At 43.5% G+C, this 23,374-nt stretch overlaps 5 protein-coding genes and 1 non-coding gene across 13 annotated transcripts; 4 read left to right on the top strand and 2 right to left on the bottom strand.

Annotated features, from left to right (window-relative positions):
- Nucleotides 1–2,001: 2,001 nt before the first annotated feature.
- Aldh-III (Aldehyde dehydrogenase type III) lies at nucleotides 2,002–10,830 on the top strand. Of its 8 annotated transcripts, none has more exons than XM_064691821.1 (12): nucleotides 2,002–2,018; nucleotides 3,143–3,219; nucleotides 3,662–3,720; nucleotides 6,671–6,851; nucleotides 6,910–7,131; nucleotides 7,193–7,356; nucleotides 7,415–7,645; nucleotides 7,719–7,916; nucleotides 8,146–8,261; nucleotides 9,761–9,896; nucleotides 9,963–10,113; nucleotides 10,310–10,627. In XM_064691821.1, the coding sequence occupies exons 2-12, from the start codon at nucleotides 3,202–3,204 to the stop codon at nucleotides 10,328–10,330; spliced, it is 1,497 nt and encodes a 498-aa protein (XP_064547891.1). In that variant the 5' UTR covers nucleotides 2,002–2,018; nucleotides 3,143–3,201; the 3' UTR covers nucleotides 10,331–10,627. The 8 variants fall into 8 exon arrangements, 6 of the variants coding, with proteins under 6 accessions (XP_064547891.1, XP_064547889.1, XP_064547894.1 ...); XM_064691819.1 differs by having other exon boundaries at nucleotides 9,963–10,122; XM_064691823.1 differs by lacking the exons at nucleotides 2,002–2,018; nucleotides 8,146–8,261 and adding exons at nucleotides 2,767–3,029; nucleotides 9,198–9,313 and having other exon boundaries at nucleotides 9,963–10,122.
- A 188-nt stretch (nucleotides 10,831–11,018) lies between these two features.
- On the top strand, nucleotides 11,019–12,693 carry p47. The gene is made up of 5 exons (XM_064691827.1): nucleotides 11,019–11,198; nucleotides 11,271–11,503; nucleotides 11,558–11,986; nucleotides 12,044–12,391; nucleotides 12,449–12,693. The coding sequence occupies exons 1-5, from the start codon at nucleotides 11,097–11,099 to the stop codon at nucleotides 12,579–12,581; spliced, it is 1,245 nt and encodes a 414-aa protein (XP_064547897.1). The 5' UTR covers nucleotides 11,019–11,096; the 3' UTR covers nucleotides 12,582–12,693.
- On the bottom strand, nucleotides 12,694–14,316 carry LOC135434986 (uncharacterized). Its single transcript, XM_064691825.1, has 2 exons — nucleotides 14,007–14,316; nucleotides 12,694–13,947 (listed from the first exon to the last, which is right to left on the bottom strand). Exons 1-2 carry the CDS (start codon nucleotides 14,270–14,272, stop codon nucleotides 12,849–12,851), a joined length of 1,365 nt encoding a protein of 454 aa, XP_064547895.1. The 5' UTR covers nucleotides 14,273–14,316; the 3' UTR covers nucleotides 12,694–12,848.
- A 309-nt stretch (nucleotides 14,317–14,625) lies between these two features.
- Nucleotides 14,626–19,097, top strand: LOC135434983 (superkiller complex protein 3). Its single transcript, XM_064691818.1, has 12 exons — nucleotides 14,626–14,792; nucleotides 14,858–15,069; nucleotides 15,132–15,324; nucleotides 15,382–16,058; nucleotides 16,116–16,530; nucleotides 16,593–16,775; nucleotides 16,836–17,020; nucleotides 17,080–17,841; nucleotides 17,901–18,332; nucleotides 18,399–18,573; nucleotides 18,640–18,827; nucleotides 18,890–19,097. Exons 1-12 carry the CDS (start codon nucleotides 14,691–14,693, stop codon nucleotides 19,044–19,046), a joined length of 3,681 nt encoding a protein of 1,226 aa, XP_064547888.1. The 5' UTR covers nucleotides 14,626–14,690; the 3' UTR covers nucleotides 19,047–19,097.
- A 27-nt stretch (nucleotides 19,098–19,124) lies between these two features.
- Nucleotides 19,125–19,215, bottom strand: TRNAY-GUA (transfer RNA tyrosine (anticodon GUA)). Its single transcript is given in 2 exon segments — nucleotides 19,125–19,160; nucleotides 19,179–19,215. It is a non-coding gene; the product is annotated as a tRNA-Tyr (tRNA).
- A 246-nt stretch (nucleotides 19,216–19,461) lies between these two features.
- On the top strand, nucleotides 19,462–22,952 carry Vang (Strabismus domain-containing protein Vang). The gene is made up of 2 exons (XM_064691759.1): nucleotides 19,462–20,111; nucleotides 20,243–22,952. The coding sequence occupies exons 1-2, from the start codon at nucleotides 19,850–19,852 to the stop codon at nucleotides 21,745–21,747; spliced, it is 1,767 nt and encodes a 588-aa protein (XP_064547829.1). The 5' UTR covers nucleotides 19,462–19,849; the 3' UTR covers nucleotides 21,748–22,952.
- Nucleotides 22,953–23,374: the final 422 nt, after the last annotated feature.

Below are 23,374 nucleotides of genomic sequence, written 5' to 3'. Positions count from 1 at the left end.
AAATTGCGCTGCGCTTTCAGACTCGAGATTCGAGAGTCTCACACAATCTCAGTTTCGGTTTCGGTTTCGGTATCGGTTTGAGTATTGATGCGTGCCACAAAGATTTGATTTCAATATACATATGTATTTCGTCAGGCGGCGGCGACAGGTTGTGCATACAAATCGAGCCAAGGCGCTGCGCCCAACCTCGCGACTTGTAATTAAATCAAACTCGTAATCCAAAGCATAGTCGAGCGGCCAAATGGACACCAGCTCCGCGGCGGGAGACAGCTCAGTACACAATTGGCCTTTGGCTGTATTAGCGGGCGTTCGGATTTTGTCGCAAGCCACACGATAAGCGTTTAATATATTAATGCGAACAAAAATAAAACAAACACGCGCTGCCCGTACTACACAGTGAAAAATATTGGTGTCATTCAAGATTTAAGTGCGAAACTTAAAGTAAAAGTTAAATGCAACAAGCTAAACAAAAATTTAAAACTGAATAATTAAAAAAGAAACGGTTATCTGTTAAAAACTGTAAGCTGCATTGAACCTGGGTCCTCTCGTTTGTCAGAAGGGCGCCTTCCCACTGAGCTACGCGCGCACCAAATCTCTAATTTAACGAGACAGAGCGTCAGAGAGAGCGAGAGAGAGAGAGATTATTAAAATCGAGTGAATTGTGAATGATGCGATTCTGAGTGCAATTTCGATAGAATTACAATTACGAGCAAATTGAAAAGTGTATAATTTAAAAAAAAAAGTTTATCTGTTAAGAACTTTAACATGCATTGAACCTGGCTTCTCTCGTTTTGGCACTCAGCTGCGCGCGCGCTTTATTTGGCTGATCTTTAACTTAAAGAGAGAGAGAGAGAGAGTGAGAGGGAGAGAGATCATTAAAATCGAGTGGAGGCTGCGCCGTAAAATTGTGAATGATGCGATTCTGAGTGCAATTTCGATAGAATTACAATTAAAAGCAAAATGAGTTTTATTTATTTTTTATTGTGTAATGTGTTAATGACTTAACTATTAAACGCGGTGAGATGCTGGACTGAAAGTGAAACCAAAGCAACAATGAGCCATAACCAGTCTAGTAATTGTATTTGTTATCGAATCGAGCGCCGTAAACGTGACCCAGTGTCGTCGACCCGCAATGTCAAGTTGGGAATGAATGCAAAAGCGCTTGTAATGCACGTCACCCGGCGCCAATTGTGTCAATACACACACATACACATATACACATGCACATAAGTATTATGTAATATGTGTATATGTACATCCAAAATGGCGAGGGCCTTGAAACTGTTTGGGATGGGGTGTTAATAAATCTTATATGTCAAGTGCAGAGAGACTTTATATCGCCGGGGCAATAAATGAAACGTGTTAATTGTTCTCCTCGCAACAATTAAAATAATTAAGCAATTAATTATTAAAAAACTAAAATAAAAGGCTGCCAGCTGCCAGCTGCCAGTCTTCGTTGCATTTTGCACAATTAAAAACTTAACATATGTGGGCTGCATATTATTTTCCCAGTGAAATGGTGCTAAACTGTCATAAGTAGCTACCCTATGCGTAAAGGGTATCTTAGTTCTATGGTGCATTACAGCAAATACTCTGAATACTTGCAAAAATCTTAACTTTTAAATTAATCTTATTTATTATTTAGTTATGCAACACTTTTGATTAAAAAATCGTATTACCCTACCGTATTACAGGGTATCAAGAAAAGTGCAGCTAGCAAAAAATCGTATATTTCTTAATATTCCCTTTAGTTGCAACTGAGCCGCGACTGCGTTTGCCTTGAAAGCTTAACAATTTAAGAGAATAATAATAGTTAAAATAATTAAATAAAAAACTAGAAAATTGTCAACATGTCGGACAATTATCGGCAACAAACACAGTCAATACCCATCATTTATGTGAGTGACAAGAACACAAAAAACGGTAAGACTGTAATTATTAACTAACTATTTGAGCAAAACAATTCTATAAATATTATTATTTAGATGCAGGCGACGGAACGACTGTCATTAATATTGGTAAGTTGGCCCCTAAATGGATATATATAGACGATTTGTACTATCATGCTGACTGTGTCGATTTGCTGGCGAACTAATCATCATTAGTGGGCAATATTTGGAGGTGCAGCTGACCCCGGGGGGGAATTATATTAAACAAGTGTACAAATCCATTGCGGCTTATGGCATAACATTCCACTGATTGTATCAATTACCATAAAGATTAGACGCACAGTTGTTGCGCTTGTTGCTTTTATCAGTACATAAACAACAAATATTTCTATACATATATGTTTGCTGCGATTAGTCAGACTTGATAACTGCGTGTAGCAGAATATTTTATTCAGTATCAACCGGCATTTGTGCTGTGACACTTGTTTTGCTAAGGTAAAGATTTTATTTTTCAAAATACGCGATTTAAATATTATACTGAAAAGCCGACTTGTAGATCCACAGAAACGTCATTTTGCTCTTCATATATATATCCCTTTGTAAATCTTAATCGAATAATGCCGCATTTACATTTCATAGAGCGACTCATTTAAATTTTTTAATTTTGGTTTTGTCAAACAAACGTTACAAAACTATCGGAGTGCGTCGATTAAACGATAACAGCAACGGCAATAATCGCATTTCGGTACTTGGTACTCAGTACTCGTACTCGATAGCTGCTTTCGGCTAAAATCGTTCACTCGCAACAGCTGTTTAGTTCACTCGGTCCGATTTGTATTTGTTGTGGGGGGGGGGGTCATTTTAAGCGAGGTTGGCATGCGGTGTTTGCTTTTCGAAACGGGTTTAAGAACTGAATACGATTAAGGCAGAGCGCAGCGGCTGATTTAGTCAACTGCTCGCCATTTCAATTTCAATCTTCTCGTCGTCGTGAACGTCGTCGGTTGTGTTTTTGTGTGTTTATTTGTGCGTTGCGCGTACATTTTTTTGTCAATTAATCGCTCGCTTTTACGCCCCATTGCCACAGCTTCTGCGGTTAGCCTGTGTCTCTGTGCCCCGCCAACAAAAAAAAACACAGTAAAAGTAAATAAATATATATAATTATAAAAAGTGAATGTGCAAGTCAGCCCCATTGAGACGGACGTAAACAAAGTTTTTTATTCTTGTTTGTGTGTGTTTCTTCTTTTATTCCGCAGAAGCAGAAAGCGAAAACGCCGCGCCCGCACCCGCAACCGCTCCTGCACAGCCCGATATAATGGCAAATTTCGATGATGTGAGTGTTGTACTCGATGCCAGTTGCCAGTTGCCAGTTGCCAATTGCAACGGCAAAAGCAAATAAACAAAATTAGTTATGTAGTATATGCCGCATGCAATTTAATGCGAGCACCACAACCAAAAAAAAGAAGAAAAAAAAACGACAAGGAGAGCAATAATAATAACAATAACAACAATTATTAACGAACATTTGTGCACGTAACAAACATTAAGCCTTCTATTCGTCTGATTTTATTTGATTTTTGTCGTTTTCATTCGTTTTTGTTTTCGTTTTCGTTATCTTCCTATATACGTACGTACATATGCGCTCATGTCCGTGTATCTGCATGTGCGTGTGTGTGTGTGCTGCATGTAACTCCACAACACGACCTGATCATTGCGAATGTGCAAAACCAACAACAACAACAACAACAACAACAATTGCGATGAACAACGAGCAGACACTGCAGCGCGCCCGTCTCGCCTTCGCCAGCGGCAAGACCAGGAACGTCAGCTTTCGGTAAGTAACTGTAACCAAAGCTGGCTTCAGCCGAAGCCCAAAACAAGCAACAGCAGCTGAGGCTGTTATATTTTAATTATTATTTTTTAGTTAGTACATGTAGTAAGCAGGTCGTCATGTAATGTAAATTACAAGCATTGTCGCAACGCTGGCGGCGTCTTAAAAAAAAGTAACACAATTCGTTACCACACGCAAACATTTGTGTAGATGTAGTTAAAATAAACATGATTACATATGTACGTACATACGTACAAAAATATACATGCACTCAGATATATCTCTAGTTCATTTTGGGATCACAGTACAAACACGCCAAGTAGCAAAGAGAGCTTTTGAACTCGTTCACTTGAACTTTGTGTCTTCTCTGGAGCTCAGCCGTTGCTCTGATAAGAAATGTAGATAGCTATTTATATACATAGCAAGACTGAAGTCTAAAATAATGTGTACATATGAAATGTAGAACAAGAGTCGGGAGTGCACACATTGGAGGCGCGCTGTACCCATTTGCTGTTACTAAAATTCTCTTATTAGATTTTAATCAGTATACAATCAATCATGTTTTAAGTGTACCCATATATTAAAAGGAAAAATTAGCTTACTGGAACATTTGTACTCATTTTTAGCACTTTCTTTTGCACTAAATGCGCACATATACATATATATGTACGTACACTTAGAGTCCAGTGTTAAACGGGTTGCGATCTTTGATCCTCTCTTCTTTTTGTTTTGCTCTTTTTGTTTTTTAGTACTTTCTCGAACTACATTCCGACCAGCTAGAATAATTACTTTAATAGCTCGCATTTAGATACGACAGTTATTTGGAGAGATATGATATTGTATATGGAAGCACACACAGACAAGCGCAAAAATTGATATGTTAATAAACAAAGACAATATACTATATATATATACATATATATCATTTTGAGCGCAAAGTGTGAAACGGAAGTGCGGACGTATCTTTGGCCCCCCGCGCCAAGGTTGATAGCCATTTAGTTTCATGATCTTTTTCTTGTTGAAATAAACTCTGAGGAAACGTGTCGAGTTCTGCGTTAATTTTGTTGTTGTTGTTGTTGTTTTTTGCCTTCTTCTTTCATAGAAGCGCATAGAAAACATCTAAGCTTAAATACATACGTAGCTAAATATATCTATGTATTATACATAGAGTTGTCGCCCAAAGTCAAAACGTTGCTTGGTATTTTAAATTGAATATCAAGAGTTAATGCCATATGGCGATAATTGCTTCATTGATATGCGGTACGATCATTTCTATATATAATTACTATAATTTGCCTAATGCACGTCATATCGCGCAATCAAGTGCAGCTACAATTGCACCTGGATTTGACCCTGATTTGACAACCAGAACACACTTGTTCTGATTGACTGACTGACTGACTGACTGATTGACAAGCAGCTGAAACCCTAAGAGTTAGACACGTGCCTGTTTTTAACTTTCCTTTTCCTGGCTTAGCGGTTGAAAATTGATTAGAAAAGCATTGCAGACGTTTTTCACACATTTCGGACAATCCACGCTCTCTTGTGGAATTGGGTATCAAGGATTTGGGCTCAAACTCCTCTCCACTCCAACATTTCGGACAATCCACCCCTTCCAGGTGGAATTGGGGATCAAAAATTCGGCCTCAAACTCCTTTCCGAGGATCTTTATGAATCCACATTGCATGTTTCACACATTTCGGACAATCCACCCCTCCCAGCTGGAATTGAGGATCAAAAATATCAGCTCAAACTCCTCTTCTCTCACCCCTCCCTGGTGTAATTGGGGGTAACATATTCGGGATCAAACTCCTCTCCGAGGATCTTTCTAAATCCACCTTGCAGCCGTGTTTCACACGTTTCGTACAATCCATCCCTCCCAGCTGGAATTGAGGATCAAAAATATCAGCTCAAACTCCTCTCCGCTCATTTCGGACAATCCACCCCTCCTTCGAGGAATTGGGGATCAAAGATTCCAGCTCAAACTCCTTTCCGAGGATCTTTATGAATCCACCTTGCAGCCGTGTTTCACACGTTTCGTAAAATCACCCCGCCTAAAGCAACAAATTCCCAATAAAATCGGGTAATACCAGCTGCTATGCACATAATTAACATCTTTGTTATGTGTTCTACATTTATGTTGCTAGCCTCTAAAGCTGAATTTGCGTTTTTTTTTTTTTCAAAAGATCAGCAACTAATGCGCCGGTAGGTCGACCGGTTTTACAGTTCTAACTAGATTTTATTGAAATATATGTGAATATATATTTGAGCGAGCAGCTGATGTCGCTTTGTTGCGTCATATGCGAGAAACGTAGAATCATTTTCAAAACCAAATTCTGTATAATTTATTATTATGAAATCGGTTTCGATTATCGATTAGCATTGACCTTCATCTCATATATTACTCAGCATAAACGACTGCGATCTGATCTAAGGTATTTGCTATTCGAGTACTTGTTATTGTTATTGCTTCTATTCGCTAGTTCGTTAATTGCCCATAACTTAGCCGATATTAAAGATCAAAGACCGAAAAAAAAAACGGTTAGCAGCATTCTAATTTGATGCCTTGTTCTAACAACTGTTCACACGGCTGAACAAGATACGTTCTAACAGCTGGCTTGTAATAATTGAATACCCTGTAAACATTTTAAATGGGCTAATCGCAAAATATAGTTAACTTTCATGTCATTAAATCTCCCTGATTTCATATAGATCCTAAAATAAACACAGCAGTTATTTAAGAATGAACAAAAAAGAATTGTCAGCTGCTTTTTTTTCACGGTTTGAACCAGCGCCCTTTCGCTAACCCAGTTTGGCTTGAGCCTTGGCTTGTCATATATTAAAATTTTAATTTTTTTCCGGGCTACAGGGTATATGCTAGTCGTGCAGCCGCGACTTAAAGACACCTACTTGTTCTGTTAATTTAATATCTCAATTATCTATCGTTAATTAGACGCAAGCAATTGGAAAATCTACTGCGCTGCTATGAGGAGCATGAGAACGAGATTATCAGCGCCCTGGAGGCGGATTTGCGACGACCCAAACAGGAGAGTTTAATTGTCGAAACGGAGTTCATGAAGAACGACATCAAGCACATACTCTATAATCTGAACGACTGGGTCAAGTCGGAAAAGGTGAGTTCTTTATAGGAAATTCCATAGACATGAAACTAATCGCAATAATTGCTTGCAGCCGGACAAATCGTTTGTCAATATGCTGGACGATGTACAGATCTATAATGATCCCTTTGGCGTTGTTCTGGTAATTGGCGCCTGGAACTATCCGCTGCAGCTGCTGCTGGTGCCCGTTGCCTCGGCCATTGCCGCCGGCAACTGTGTCGTCCTCAAGCCCAGCGAAATTGCCGGCAATTGCGCCAAGTTCATTGCGGAGACAATACCCAAATATCTGGACAATGTGCGTACACGATACCTAAATTCAAATAGAATTTATTTCATTTTACTTAATCTAAAACCAGGATTGTTATCCCGTCGTCTGCGGCGGACCCAGCGAGACGGCCGAACTGTTGAACCAACGCTTCGATTATATATTCTACACGGGCTCCACGCGCGTAGGCAAAATTGTGCACGCGGCGGCCAACAAGAATTTGACGCCCACAACCCTCGAGCTGGGCGGCAAGAGGTGAGCTGCTCCCCATATAAATGAATAAATTGTAGATTAACTTATTTTGTTATTGCAGCCCGTGCTATATTGACAAATCGGTGGAGCTGCGCACAGCTGTCAAGCGCATATTGTGGGGCAAGCTGATCAACTGTGGCCAGACCTGCATTGCGCCCGACTACATACTCTGCTCCAAGGAGATGGAGCAGAAGTTCATAGCCGAGGCCAAGGAGGTGCTCAAGGAGTGGTACGGCGACAATATACAAAGCAGCCCCGATCTGAGTCGCGTCATCAATCAAAACAATTTCCAGTAACTGAAACGCCTTCCGTTTTCTGTTTTTTTGTTTTGCATAAATTGTATTGTGTGTAATTTGCCTTTGCAGGCGTCTGTTGGGTCTGATGAAGTCCGGTCGCATTGCCGTTGGCGGCAAATACGATGCCGGCGAACGTTTCATAGAGCCCACAATTCTGGTTGATGTCAAGCCAGACGATCCCGTCATGGAGGAGGAAATCTTTGGCCCCATCTTGCCCATTTACACAGTCGAGAATGCCTACGATGCGATCAAGTTCATCAATGCCAGGTATGTCGGTTCGTTGCGCCAAGCCCAAATCGAATGTGTTTATATATCAATATATATATTTGATTTCGCCTATCATTGTCCTCGCCCATTTATCAAACACACACACACACACTCGATTTTTCTGTTGTCCCCTGCCAAAAATGGCTTCGTTTATAATCTGATAATAATGCCAACAAATGTTCCATGTCTGTCTTGAATTTTGCGTTGAATCGATACACACAAAATGTAGAGAAAATCCGCTCGTCCTGTATATTTTCACATCGGAAACCGAGGTCCTAGATCTGTTCGTGAATGGCACACAATCGGGCGGAATGTGCGTCAATGACACGATCATGCATTATGCCGGTAAGATCTTGAAAATGTCAAAGAAACCTATGTAAATGGATGCTATGCGACTTCAATTTTGGCTGCGGTTATTCATAAATATATCTATAAATATATATATATATGTATATATATGTGTATATATGTATATAGTGTATGCGTCTAGCCTTTAACTACTTGAAATAAGTTCTTAATTTCTGCAACAACAATTTGTGCATTAAGGTTGCGGCTGCTACCCCCCCCCCCTGTTTTTCACCCCCCCCCCCCCTCTGTTTGCCTGCGCCCAGTTTTCTTTTAAGTTTGGCTAAATATTTGTAAGTTAATTGTTGTACAAATCTGGTGTCGGTTCTAGTTTAAATATTAATGTAATCTCTTTTAGCGTTGTGTGCCAACAGCAAAGCCCGATTCCTGTGTATATTAATGCTTCCCGTATATATAAGATTATTTGTATTATCTGTCTGAACTTTTAACTGAAGCTTCCTTAGACTTTGGTATGGAAAGTTCGACCTATGAGTAGGTTAAAGCGGCGGTCAAAGTTTGTACAAAAAACGCAGCCAGGCAAAAGTGACCGAACGTCGGACTGACAAGCGTAAAGTCGCCGGCTCAAATCTAGCAGCAATTCAGACTCATTATGCAGAAAGTTAGCATAAGAAGTGGAATGCATAGACGCGAGAACTTGAGCCTGCTTATAAACCCGCCTGAATTTGATTCGATTTTTCGCACAAATCAACTTGTAGTATATTACATATATATATATAACTACATATATATTAGTTTGCCCCCGCACACAGATTCATTCGATTTTGTAATTCATCAAACTCTCATGCTCCAGACTGTTCCAGTATGTGTTTTAGTTAATTAGTTTGGCATGTGATTTGAATTTGTCATCATTTTTGTAGCTTATCTGTTAATGTAAATGTATGTTAATTGTTTTGAACTTCCTTCTCGATTGAATAGAGAAAAACCACTTGTACTCTACGTGTTCTCGAACTCTAGTAAATTAATCAAAGAGTTTAAGAATAATACGACAAGCGGCGGATTCTGCAGCAACGAAACAATAATGCACGTCGGAGGTATATATATGGATACAAATAAATAGAAACTTAGTTTAAATTTAAACTTGATTTAAAGTCGTGTTTATGCAATTCGAATGTAGCACAAAATCTTTGAATGTTGACCAGCTCGAAATTATATAAATTGCAGCAGTTTTTTTATACACATATTAAAAAGCACACCGAGACACAAATACGCTGCGCACACACAACTCGCAGGTTTTATTGGAATTGGTTTTAAATTGTTTATTTAATTGGCCTTTGATTTAATTACGAAATGCTTGCTTGCGAAATAATTTAGCAATTTGCCAAGTGCGAATATTTAATTAACAACCGGGTTGGATTGGCTGTGCAAATAAAACTAAATAACAAATATTGCAATATGCTGCAGCTAACACAATTATAGTAATACATTCATACTATTTGCTTGACATTGATATATAACATTTCGGGATTTCCCTTTGACAGTTGATACCCTGCCCTTTGGCGGCGTCGGCATGAGCGGCATGGGCAGCTATCATGGCAAATATGGATTCGATACGTTCACGCACAAGAAGTCGTGCCTGGGCAAGAACCTGGCCATGCTGGGCGAAAAGATGGCATCGTAAGTGGCACACCATACACATATATACATATATCTTTTCATTCCATTTTATATTCTTTTATATAGTGCCCGCTATCCGCCGTATTCGGATCGGAAGAGTTCGCTGCTTTCGTTCCTGTTGCGCAAACGCCGCCCGCTCCCCAACTTGTATCTGTCACATATATTTGCCGCTGGTCTCGGCATTGGGCTCACATTCTTGATGAACTATTATCTGCAGGTAAGAAAGGTATATTATGCAGCCGAGGCATTTGGTTTGTGGCCAATATTAATCGATGTGATTATTTTACATGCATACGTACACACAATTTCACCGGGCCAACTACACAAATCCCAATCAAATCATATGCACCACACACGCATATTTGCATAAATTCCAATTCCAATTCATGCCCAACCTACGTCCACCTTTCTAGGGCAAGCTGTTGTCGCGCTAGAATCCATTACGTCTATGGCGGACTTGAGCCGTAACACCATCAGCCAGTGGACTTTTGTCATTTATACTAGATTTGGATTCGCATTCGCAGTAAATGCACAAGCATTTAGTATTAGTTTATTTTTTTAATGGGCTTTGTGCTTTGTACTAACTTGTATATTAAGTATTAAGTATCTATTTTGCATTTAATTACAACAACAAAAACATGCATCCTTTAACCCCTGTAAAATGTAAATAACCTATTCAATTTGATTGTACACTTGAGAAACATAACATAACACCTATATCTTTACCCGTATTTAATTGTTTTTATTTACAAGTCAATGAATCGATTTATATTTTCAGAAATCAGAATCTAACTAAATATGAGCATGTACTTTTGTACTTTTAATACGCAAAACGGTGGGTGATGTAATGCTATTGGATACTCCGCTTTATACTAGTTATTGTTATTTAGTTGCTATTTAAATAAACACAAATATAAATGTTAAAAAAAAAAAACTTTAAGCCGTTCGTTACATTTATTTCAAATGCCCGCCCAACAGTGTTGCCATATTGCGGCCGGCGATAACAGCGATAGCAACATCGATTTGAAGCAACCATGCGTTTGGCATTTTAAGCATATTTATTGAAATGTATATAGGGGCACACTGGCGCCAATATTAATTTTTAGAGTCACACCGAATTTTTGTCTATCATTATCCGTTCACTTGGCTTTTTTAATTTATTTTGTTTTGAGAATAATACCGTATAAAAACATCAATAAAATGGCCGCTCGCGGCGATCTAATTGCACAATTCATTGAAATCACTGGCGGCGATGAAAATGTTGCTCGTTTCTATCTGTCCAGCTGCGACTGGGACATTGAGGTAAATTTAACAGAAACCTATTAACAAAGAAAGGTCAAAAAATGAAATGAAAATTTTATATAAATCATAAAGCAAGCACTTGGCAACTACTGGAGCACACAATCGGACCTACCGGCCATTCGCACTCTAGTCGGACAGTCAGAAACCCCGACACCGACACCGGCACCGGTAACAACTACAAGTGCTGCCGGCGCCAGCGCCAGCGTCAGCGCTGCCCCCGCCGCCGCCGCCGCAACGGCGACAGCCGCTAAAGCTGTGCCGGCGGCAACTAGTGCTCCACCAAAGGCTTCAACTGCTAAACCAAAGTAAGCTATTTGGTTAGTTTGTGTGTTGTGCTGTGACCCATTCTTGGTATTTAGGTTTGCCACGCTCAGCGACATGTCGAAGCAGTCGTCCAGCGATGATGAGCATCAAGCCTTTTATGCCGGCGGCTCGGATCGTTCTGGCCAGCAAGTCTTGGGACCGGCAAAGCGTAAAAACTTTCGCGAACAGCTTACCGATATGATGCGCTCCGCTCAGGAGCAGAACATAGCCGAAGTGGGTGTCGGTCCCTCGACCAGCGCCACGGCAAACGTTAGCGGCGGCAGTGTTTGGGGTCAGGGCATGCGTCTGGGCATGACCGACAATGATCACACGTCAGTGGGCGCCAGTCGCCCGGCACAGCCAACGGAAAACAAACCGGTTGTGGTACTTAAGCTCTGGAGCCAAGGCTTCTCCATTGACGGCGGCGAGCTGCGTCACTATGATGATCCGCAGAACAAGGAATTCCTGGAGACGGTGATGCGCGGGTAAGCCGGAAGCATTTGATACTATAAGAACACGTGTTTTAATTCAGTTTACTCAAGTGAAATTCCACAAGAACTGTTGGAAATGGGACGCATGGTAAACGTCGATGTGGAGGATCATAGACAGGAGGACTTCAAGCGTCAAGCTGTGCCACAAACCTTCAAGGGTTCCGGCCAGAAACTGGGCAGTCCCGTAGCCAACATTGTGACAAACAAAACACCAGAAGCTACGGCTACCGTCGCCCCTGCCGATGTGGCTAACCAGGAGGCCAGTGCACGTGATGCCATCAATTTGAATGCCGAAGCTCCATCAACCACACTCCAAATTCGTTTGGCAGACGGCTCGCGCCTGGCGGCCCAATTCAATTTGACGCATACCGTCTCGGACATACGTCGTTTTATACAAACGTAATTGGACTTGTTCCGTTTTTGTAGGCAATCATTAAAACGCTTGATTTCTTGCAGCGCACGTCCGCAGTACTCGAACAGCAATTTCGTGTTGGTGTCGTCGTTTCCAACACGCGAGCTAAGCGATGACAGTTTCACAATTGAGAAGGCTGGCCTTAAGAATGCTGCGCTGATGCAACGCCTTAAATAAACTGTTCACTGTTGAGATAAAAGATACAACAAAATAATAATAATAATACAAATGGATATGGTGCATTCAAATTGCAATACAACCCAAAAATATAACTACAACATTCACAAAATACTTTGTATTGCCAATTCGATATTGTCTATTTATTATATATACAATATAAAATTGAATCGTGTCCATTGGAGAGAATTGTCGTGGCTTTATGGCAGTCAATTAAAATCTCAAGCTTATGCTAACTAGTGCGCTACTTAGACTAGGCTTAACTATTCAAATGAGTAAATCGACTTCATTGCGCAGATCGTTGATGTGATCCATCAGATCCTCGCGCACCCCATTTCGCCAGTTGTGCAGCCCGTCCGCGCCAACATGCTGACAGTCGACATAGCGATGCGCAAGGCCGCTGGACAATGGCAATTCAACGCTTGTTGCAGTAGGCAGCAAGAGCTGCGCCGCCGGCAGCTCCAAGCGGTAGAGCAGCAATTTGTATGGCGACTTCAGCTCGGGATCGTATTGCACATTATCGACAAGCAACTTTTTGCGCTCATCAAAGCAAACAGCAAATGTGGTCAGCTCGAAACGTGCCGTTGCCGTGGCATAAACGCGCAGCAGCTGCTGCACCGAGCCCTTGGCCAGCTGGCTAGCGAAGCGTGCGTTTGGATACACCAGCTCGTTCGGTGTCAGCAGCATGGTGAAGCTGGCATAGTTCACATTGCGCAGCAGGCAATCCGTCTGGAGCAACTGTCGTATGCGTGCGGCTGTTGCATTTGTTTGCAGAAACGGAAAATTGAAGGGCAAGCCATAAATGTGCATATTGGTGCGATCCAATAGACGCACGACCTGTTCCGGCAGCTCGTCATAGTTGTAGACCAAAAAGTGCTCTACGCCCAGCGCCTGATGAAACAGGAAGAACTGCAGCATGGCATCCGCATTGCGGGCAAATCGCGTGCTCTGATCAAAGCTGACCAAATCCACGCAAATGGTGGCCGGCAGACGCACCTGGCCGCTGGCAACTGTCGCTGCAGCTTTTGTGGCTTTGGCAGCTGCCTGAACATCTGCTTTGACAGTCGCCGGCTTTAGGTGGCGCAGGCGCAGTTTCACCTGTCGCTTGATGGCCGACGTCGTATCGCTGAATAAAACAAACGCCGGCTGGCCGAAATTGCGGCTCACTTGACAGAAGAAATCGTAGTTGGTGAAGGTGCTGGCCTTGTCATCGACCACGCCCTCGGCGGCATCACGTTGAAAGCGAAACTTGCCCTGGACACTGCGTCCGCCCACGTCAAAGCTGCAGCGAAAATCGACAACAGCTCTCTTTTTGCCGACAACAATAATGTGCGCTTCTCCGCCGACGACCAGCTCCTTTTGTTTCCTAAACAATGCGTTTCAATTTAAAAAATAAATACATATATAGCAGACAGTTTACTGTACCAGTACGCGGAGTAGGCATAAAAGGAGTCACCTATTAGCTGCCAAACTGGAAGCGGCTTGGAGAATGCCGATTTGGACAAATGTTGAGGATCTTCGCCTGCTGTGCCGTTCTGTAGGCGTCGCAGGACGGCTGCATCATTGCGCCCAAAGAAGTTGACATACCTTAACACATATTTCAGGCGATTGTTTTCGCTCTTGTACATCAAAAGGACGCCGACGCTGAAACAGGATATCAGCAGCAGCGCCAATTGCTGATACTTTCGCATTTTTTGTCGCCTTTTTCAACTCTAGACGGGAAAGGTCCCGTATGACAAACAGCGAACAGTGTTGCCCTATCGTGCGATTTCATATGCACCGAGACTACAACAACTTCTTCCCACGTTTGCAACAGTTGGGGGAAAATATTGAAATTTTTAATAAGTTTACTCATATTTTACATTTATTAATAGATACTGCACAGTATTTGACTCTCGTTTTGATTAACAGTGCTTATAAGTCGAATGAATTACAGCACGTACATTATATACTCATGTTCGATTTGAAAAATTTACTCGATATGCTGTCAGGGTAACCGCTATTCGGCTGAGCGTAATTTGTTCGGCTTGTTATGGGCAAATATTATTCTCGTAGGGTCACACTGACTTTACCACCTCTCTTGAAATAAGCTCAAATAATTTTTTTTTTATGATTTCCACAATGAGCGCCAAGGAATCAAAAGCCCTCATCAAGGACATACGAGAAACAATAAAGCTGGCCAAATATGGAGACGCCATACACAAATGCCAAGTGACGACAAATTCCAATATGAGTTCTCTTTTGTTTTCATTTTGCTGATGTGACGTTCATTTCAGCGACTACTCAAAAGTGACCCAAAGAATCCAATGGGCTACCTGTTACTCGGCGCCGCCTATCAGTACGTGGACAAGTCCGAGGCGGCCAAATATCTGCGCAAATCCATCGAGTACACAGACGGACCGCCCACAGTCGCCCTGCAGGGACTGGCAAATTGCGCGCCAACGGCGGAGCTGCCTCAGATTTATGATCAGCTGGTGGACTTAGTGCCGTAAATGCAGCCAACATCCCAGCTAAACAACAACATCTCTTATATAAGATTCATAATTGTAGTGAGAAATGTTTGGACTACTACGAAAAGATCTTTGCCCTGGCCTCGGATGCGGCATTGTCCAAGGCCTGTTTGGGCATATTCAAAAAGCGAGCGGAGAATCCGAATGACAGCAATTTCAATAAGATTCTGGAATATCTGGGCAGAATATGGTTTTCCAGTGAAATGGAGATATCAAGCGCTGAGAGCCAGCTTGTAAGTAGGTTCCTTCTTGCTCGACAGGTTATTAAATTCTCATTTATTTTGTGATAGTACAAAATGAGCATGGAAAATCTCGTGACTGTCGGTGATGCAGATCTGAAGGGCATGGTATATAAGCGCTATCTGAGGTGGCTCTACAAGCAACAGGACTTTGTGTCCTGCATACGCAACGCCTGCAACATGACCGTGTCGCATCCGCGCGATGTCTACGGCTACGAGTGGATATGCAAGACGTATTGCGAGAACCATGATCGGGCGCACAGCGAGGCCTGGCAACGGGAACTGCCCCTATCCATACATATATACGCCGAGCAGCTGCTGGCACTGAATCCCAACTCCAACTTGGCATTGCTCGTCAAGGCATTGGATCTGTTTAGCCAGGAGCAGTTTATTCAGGCACGTCAGCTGACGCTGCAAGCGCTGGAATGCCAGCCTGGCTACAGGGTGGCCCAACAATTGCTGGCGCGCATCCATATGAAATTGGGTGCACACAAATTGGCGCTGCTGCTGTGGCAGGAGCTGGGCGTAGAGCACGAAGAGTATGCGCAGTGTCTGTCATACGGGAACGATGCCAAACAGCTGCAAGAAGCCGTCAGACTTCTAAAGGACAGCTCATCTAAAGACGAACTTAATGTCAAGGCTTTGGCGCGGTGCTATTACAAGCTAGGCGAAACGCAGCAGCTGAAGAGTTTGCCTTTGGATGCAGTTACACGCGCTGAATATCTATTGTAAGCTAAATCGTTTCCACTACACGGTATACTTTTATATGTGTATGCCATTTGTAGAACACCCACCGAAGCGCTGCAAGCTATGGTTAGCGACGAGTCCTTTGAGGCACAACTCTTGTGTGGCAAGCTGCACATGCAGCTGCAGCACTATGCCGAGGCACTCAACTGCATGCTGAGGGCCGCACGACTGCAGCCGCACATTGCCGAGTGCTTTGAGCATTTGGCCCGTTTGTATCAGGCGAACGGCGACATTTCACGCGCCCGCAAATGCTTCGAGAAGTGCGTCAGTCTTAACCCCTTGGCCGAGCAGGCCGTAGATGCCCTGAGCTGCATCTATCAGCAGTTGGGCGAGGAGGAGTTAAATGAAGCGCTGTTGCTGAATACCCTGCGACACATGAGCAACGACGCGGAGGCCATTCGCTTTCAGTACAAACTGGGCTTGCACTTTTTGCAAGTGAAGAAACTAGATAACGTGAGTCTATAGCCTATAATCCTCAACTAAATATACTTCTTTCTAATGCAAATTTCCTTTAGGCAATTCAATACTTTCGCATTGTTATTAAGCACGATTTTAAGTGCATGGCCTATTGGGAATCCCTGGGCGATGCGTATGCGGCGCGCGGCTCCTACAATTCCAGCATACGTGTCTTTCAAAAAATACTCGAGCTTTCGCCCAACAACTGCTATGCGAAACTCCAAATAGGTGTCATCAAGACGGTTATTATAATGAGAATATATAATGTAATACCTTTATGTTAATATATTATTTTCTTCCAGACGATACGCATGTATCCCGAGGCAATTGCCGACTTTGATGAGCTGCTCGAAGAGCATCCAGATTATTTACCGGCCTTAAAAGGCGCTGCCGAGGCGCATATTGGCCTGGCGCACAACCTAAAAACTCAGAATCTTTATGGGCGCGCCAAGGATCACTTCCAACTGGCTCTCGGATATTTGCAGAGGTCTCACAGATAACATATATATCTTATTTCAGCTGACCCACATTTTGTATCATTCACAGCGCTTTCTTGGACACCAAGGCTCAGGGCATGGTTTGGCTGTGGCGCCTGACGGCCAGCGTCTTGGTGCAGACAGCGCAGTTGCCGCAGTCTCTGGCCAATTTGGATGTGGCTGGCAGTTTGGCCAAGCGAGAAGAGGAAATCGCGTACTTGTCACGCAAGGATCTGTTGCAGCTGGCGCAACGATTCTATCTGTGCGCCTTGAAGCTAAAGCAAAACACGTATTTGTGGTACGAATTGGCTTTGTGCAGCTACTACAGCGCCGTCTATATGCCGGAGGATGCAAAGGCTCATCTGGAGACCGCTACCAAGGTATGCAAAATGGCCATCAAGGAGAGCCCCAATCGCTGGCACAACTGGAATCTGTTGGGCGTGGTCAATATGCATGACGCCAACGAGAATTTGCCTGTGGCGCAGCATTGTTTTATACAGGCAGTTGTGCTGGATCGCAAATCATATACGGCCTGGACAAATCTGGGCGTGCTGTACATCAAGCTGAACGATATACGATTGGCCAACGAGGCCTTTAAGCGTGCCCAACAATCGAGTCCCATCTATCCAAATGCCTGGATTGGACAGGCCCTGGTGGCCGAAATAATTGGCGAGCGAGAGGAGGCATTTGATCTCTTTCGGCATTGCCAGCAATTCGGCTATCATCCGGAGGCAGCTCTGGGCTATGCGCACTGGGTGTGCCATGAGCTTTCCAATCCGCAAGCCAAGAAGCATATCTATGCGGATGTCTATGCCTTGGATGCCATCAATTGGTTTGTTATAATCATTAAGTTTTCCTCCATTCCATTAATTGTCCTTTTATTTCGTCCAGGTATGTGCAAAACGAGGAAGCGGAGGCCAGCGTTTCGTCGCTAACTATTCAGGGATTCTTGTGCGCACGCCTCAAACTGTACCAACAGGCAATCAATGCGTATAAACGTGCTTGCAAGGAGTCGGAGCCGGGCGATGATCGCGACAAGCTATATACAAACCTAGGCTATCTTTACTTGAAGCTGGGCCAGCCTGAGCAGGCGGTTAGCGCCCTAAACACGGTGGCCCATGCCACATTTAAGCCCATAATTGGTTTGGCCTTAGCCTATTATCGCTCTGGTCAGCTGCAAGAGTCGTACTCGATTTATAACTCGGTGCTCAGCAGCGTTGTTGGTCAGAATGATGAAAAGGCAGCAACTATTTTGGTGGCAATGGCCTCCATGGTCTATGCCTATCAAGGCGAAACGGATACCAAAACATTGTTATATCAATGGTAATCCAAAGAAATTAGCCTACAATCTTAGCCAAAGCTAATCAACTTGTATTTCCTCCACCACAGCATACTGCTCAAAGACGTGCCGATCCAGGCATTGTTCTCCGCGTGTGCCCTGGGCGTACTGCATCGGGACAACGAGCTCATTCAGATTATCATGTCTGAGCTGAGGGCTTACCATTTCAACGAGACGCACTGCGCAGATGTGGCCTACCTCACGGCTTATGACTGCTTAATCAATGTAAGCTATGCGGATTAGTTTTTACTATGTCACATATTAAATTTACTCTCTGTTTATCTCTCTCAGGAGGGTCCCCGCCAGGCTCTTAACTACCTACAAAAGCGTGTACGCATGTTTCCTCATAACGCTGCCCTGCGCAAGATCTTTGTCAAGTTTCTGCTTGACTATTTCCATGAGGATTCCGGCTATCAACGCGCCATAGCCAATATGGCTTTGGTTGCCCTCCAATTGGGCCACTCCAACATGGGCGACAGGTATGATATTTCTCCATATATATGTATATCACAAAGTTAACTATTCTTTTTTGTTTTGTTAGCATTAAAGCCAGCGAGCAGTCGGAAACGACCATCCTCGCCAGTCGCGCTCTGGAGCCAGTGGACAAGGAGCATTCGCTAAAACTCATTCAATGCGCCATACGCATGAATCCAATCAATCAGCAAGCAAGACAATTGCTTGCCAGCATAACTGCGTGATAGCCCTATAACTAATTAAAAGTTAAGAACAATAAAAAAGATGATTTTTTTTTAATTAGAGAGCAAGAAAAAGGTAAATCCTTCGAGCCGGAGTCGAACCAGCGACCTGTGGATGTCTACAAGATTTTCATACTACAGTCCATCGCTCTACCAACTGAGCTATCGAAGGCGCATATCTGCGTTGCACCCAATAGCATTCACTTAATGAGAGCAAAAACCCAACATTTTCCGACCGAAAGGTGTTGCAAAACACCAAAAAGCTTTCTTGTGTATGTGTGTGAAAAACGCGTAGTTTATTTTTTTTTGGTGTGGTGACACTGGCCACCATTCTTTCTGGTCGGGGTTGATGCAAAACGATAGTGAAATAAAAGCAGTAAAATGTGTATTAAATAGTGAAAATATCAATAAAAAAACAACATGCAAAAGTAGTTAAAAAGTGTGTTAATCCGCTGCCTTGTTAGTTAGATAAATTCGTGTCGAACGTTTTGCAAAGCTTTGTTGCAACCTGTGCAACAGAGGGAACGGCGTCTACTTGCAGCAGCGACAACGACTCCCGACTCCCCACCCTGCGCACCGCGCTTGCACCGAAATACCTACATATGAATGTGCTGCATACAATCAAACGAAACACATATGCACATGTATATACATATGAAAAAAACCTGCTGCCGTCGGCCGTAATTACAGTTAGACACTAAAATAGCAACACGGTCAGTTAATTAGGGTACAAAGCGCGAGTTCAGGTGGCGACGGCGACGGCGACTGGAACGACGCCCACGCACGCTTCCAATTGCAATTTTGCAATGGAAAACGAATCCGTCAAATCGGAACACAGTGGACGCTCGCGACGCTCTCGCAATCACAACAACAACAGCAGCAGCGCCGGCGGCGGCGGTGGAGGAGGAGCAGGTGGCGGTGGAGGTGGAGGAGGTGGTGGCGGTGGCACCGTAAATAACGGATATCATCGGGATCGTTCGCGCCACTCGCATCGCAGCACGCACTCATCCAAGTCGGGCAAGGGACGCGGCGACATGGCGCCCTATCAGACCAGTGTAAATATGACGGGTAAGCAGACGCAGAGGGGCCTGTTCTAGCCTCCGTATCAATCTTTACGGATTCAAAATAGATTTTGATTGAATCTAGAACAGGTCCCAAAAATATTCCTTAGTAACAACTCACAAGTAAATCCCTTGCAGGCGACGAGTCACGTGATGGCCAGGAGGTGATTGAGGTGCAAATTCTGCCGCAAGATGAGAACTGGGGTGAGAATACCACAGCCGTGACGGGCAACACATCCGAGCAGAGCATATCCATGGAGGACATCAACAATATGTGGCATCGCGAGAACGACAAGGGCTTCGGTTTTGCCTGTCGTCGCTACGTGGAGTCGACATTCTATTTTCTGCTCGGCTGTGCCGCATTCTTCTCACCAGTTGCCATGGTCGTGATGCCATACATTGGCTTCTTTCCGTCGGCCTTCGATCATCCGGAATTGACGCAAACGGTACGCATCCAGCTGCTCGCCTGCAGCGAGCAGTGCAAGGGTCAGCTGGTCTCGCTGGCCGCCCGCCTGCTGCTGCTGGCGATCGGACTGTGGGCGCTGTTTATGCGCCGGACAACGGCGAGCATGCCGCGCATCTTTCTCTATCGCGCCATTGTCCTGCTGCTGGTCACCATTTGCACCTTCGCCTATTGGCTCTTCTATATTGTGCAGGTGACGAACGGCGCCAAGATTGTGGTCGAAACCGGCGGCGATGCTGTCGACTATAAATCGCTTGTGGGCTATGCCACAAACTTTGTGGACACGCTGCTCTTTATACACTATGTAGCCGTGGTGCTGCTGGAGCTGCGCCATCAGCAGCCCTGCTACTATATCAAGATCATACGCTCGCCGGACGGCGTCTCGCGCTCCTATATGCTCGGCCAGCTGAGCATACAGCGCGCCGCGGTCTGGGTGCTGCAGCACTACTATGTCGACTTTCCCATCTTCAATCCGTATTTGGAACGCATACCCATCTCTATATCGAAGTCGCAGCGCAACAAAATCTCGAATAGCTTCAAGTATTACGAAGTCGACGGCGTCAGCAACTCGCAGCAGCAGAGTCAGAGTCGCGCTGTCCTGGCGGCGAATGCGCGGCGTCGGGACTCTTCCCACAACGAACGCTTCTACGAGGAGCACGAGTACGAGCGTCGCGTCAAGAAGCGACGTGCACGTCTCATCACGGCCGCCGAGGAGGCCTTCACCCATATCAAGCGCATCCACAACGAGCCGGCACCGGCACTGCCGCTCGATCCGCAGGAGGCGGCACAGGCCGTCTTCCCATCGATGGCCCGGGCATTGCAGAAATATTTGCGTGTAACCCGGCAGCAGCCGCGACATACATTCGAGAGCATACTGAAGCATCTGGCGCACTGCCTGAAGCACGATCTGTCGCCGCGCGCCTTTCTCGAGCCCTATCTGACCGAGTCGCCGGTGATGCAGAGCGAAAAGGAGCGCCGCTGGGTGCAGTCGTGGTCGCTGATCTGCGACGATATCGTCTCGCGTCCCATTGGCAACGAATGCACCTTTCAGCTAATACAGAACGATGTCTCGCTGATGGTCACCGTGCACAAGCTGCCCCATTTCAATCTCGCCGAGGAGGTCGTCGATCCCAAGAGCAACAAATTTGTGCTCAAGCTCAACTCGGAGACGTCCGTATGACACCATCAGCAGCAGCGCCAGAGAACTCCGCCCATAATCACGCCCACGCACAGCAATCAAACGCAATCCTCCTATTTGCATGTCTTTGTCTGATACTCTCCTCTAACCATAAATTGGGATTGGGATTGGAGTGGGATTCTAAAGTAAGAATATTCCAATTTTATGCTCTATACTTTGTTCGTCCGATCGAAAAGTGATGTCCAAATTTGTAGTAGAGACAAACATCGAGCCGGTCAACGCCGGGCAATGCTCGCTAGTATTTTATATGATTAGATTAAACTTTTTAGGCAGCTGCTCCTGGGCGTATTTTAATTCCGAGTTTTTCTTTGAATTGTTCTAATCCATTTAAAACTCACTTTAAGGATAAGTTTAGAATGCTCAAAAGCCCAGTGAAAAATCTATATAAATATCCTAAGCTAACGCACACATATCACACAATCCCCTAAAAAAAAAATGACAAAATACAAAACTGACTTACAAGTTCCCAAAGTATTAATCTTAAGTAATCGAAGAAACTCAAACAACTTTCGAATGCAGCTTCAATTTGTTTACTGCCTTTTTGTTTAGTGTGCAGTTATTATTATTTTATAGAGAATATCAGATAAGTAAAACCTATAAAATCTATATATATTCCACTTAAAATGATATAGGACTTGCGCCAAGAGTGTGTCGTGGAATTTCGGGCAAGATTTTAAAAGTTTATTTTAAACCCAAACTGCGACTCGACATATCTATAGAGATATCTCCTGTAACTCGAATGTAACTTGTGACAAATACATAACTTAAGCAAGAGACTGCATTAATGCATTTTATATACACTCAAATCTTCAACTTATATATACATATATATTTGTACTAACTACCTAATCGGTGCTTAGCAACAGACTAGAGCACACACTAGGAACGAAAAAGAAAACAACAGAGATAAGCTAAAGTAAACATTTTATTATGATAATGATAATGATAAGTACTTACATACCCCCTACATATATATACATACATATATATATTTATTGTAGCGACAACTTTGCCTAGTTTTGCCCACGTTTTTATTTCATTTTCTAGCCAAATGCTTTTTACCAGCACCCTTTCTTTTACTCGCTCGATCCATGTGAAGCTATCTATGGCGTATTTATAGATTTACGTACACTCAAGCTGTAAAAATACGAAATGCGAAATAAATGTTTTCAACGGCTTTTGTTCAACCATATTTTGTTTATATAAACAAGCAATTCGTGAAATTCAATTTAATCTTAAAAATTTGAGTCGCATTATCTGTTTGTATGCGTCATGAAAGGGTATCAAAATCCGTTCAATACGCAAGTGACGCAGAGAAAGTCAAGTTTTTAACGATTGCCCACTCAAGTCAATTATTACAGATAAGGCTTAAGAAGAGAATAAGCAGACCGAAAATTGTATACTCTATTGGAAATATAGCAAATGTGAGCTATATAGGGTATACAATGTGCAGATATGAACTATATGTCCAATAGGGTATATAATCTTCGGTTACCTTATTCTTGTCTTAAGCCTTCGGTCTACAATTTTCAAGCGAGTCGATTCGACTGAGCGTCGGACTAACCGGCGAGAGGTCGCCGGCTCAAATTCAGCAAGAAAAGTTCATTTA

The sequence above is a fragment of the Drosophila montana genome, unplaced genomic scaffold (genome assembly GCF_035044405.1).
Source record: "Drosophila montana isolate Dmon_TW-CO22-7 unplaced genomic scaffold, ASM3504440v1 contig_3468_1, whole genome shotgun sequence".
In the NCBI taxonomy this organism is placed as follows: Eukaryota; Metazoa; Arthropoda; class Insecta; order Diptera; family Drosophilidae; genus Drosophila; species Drosophila montana.
This window is presented reverse-complemented; position numbering and strand designations above follow the sequence as displayed.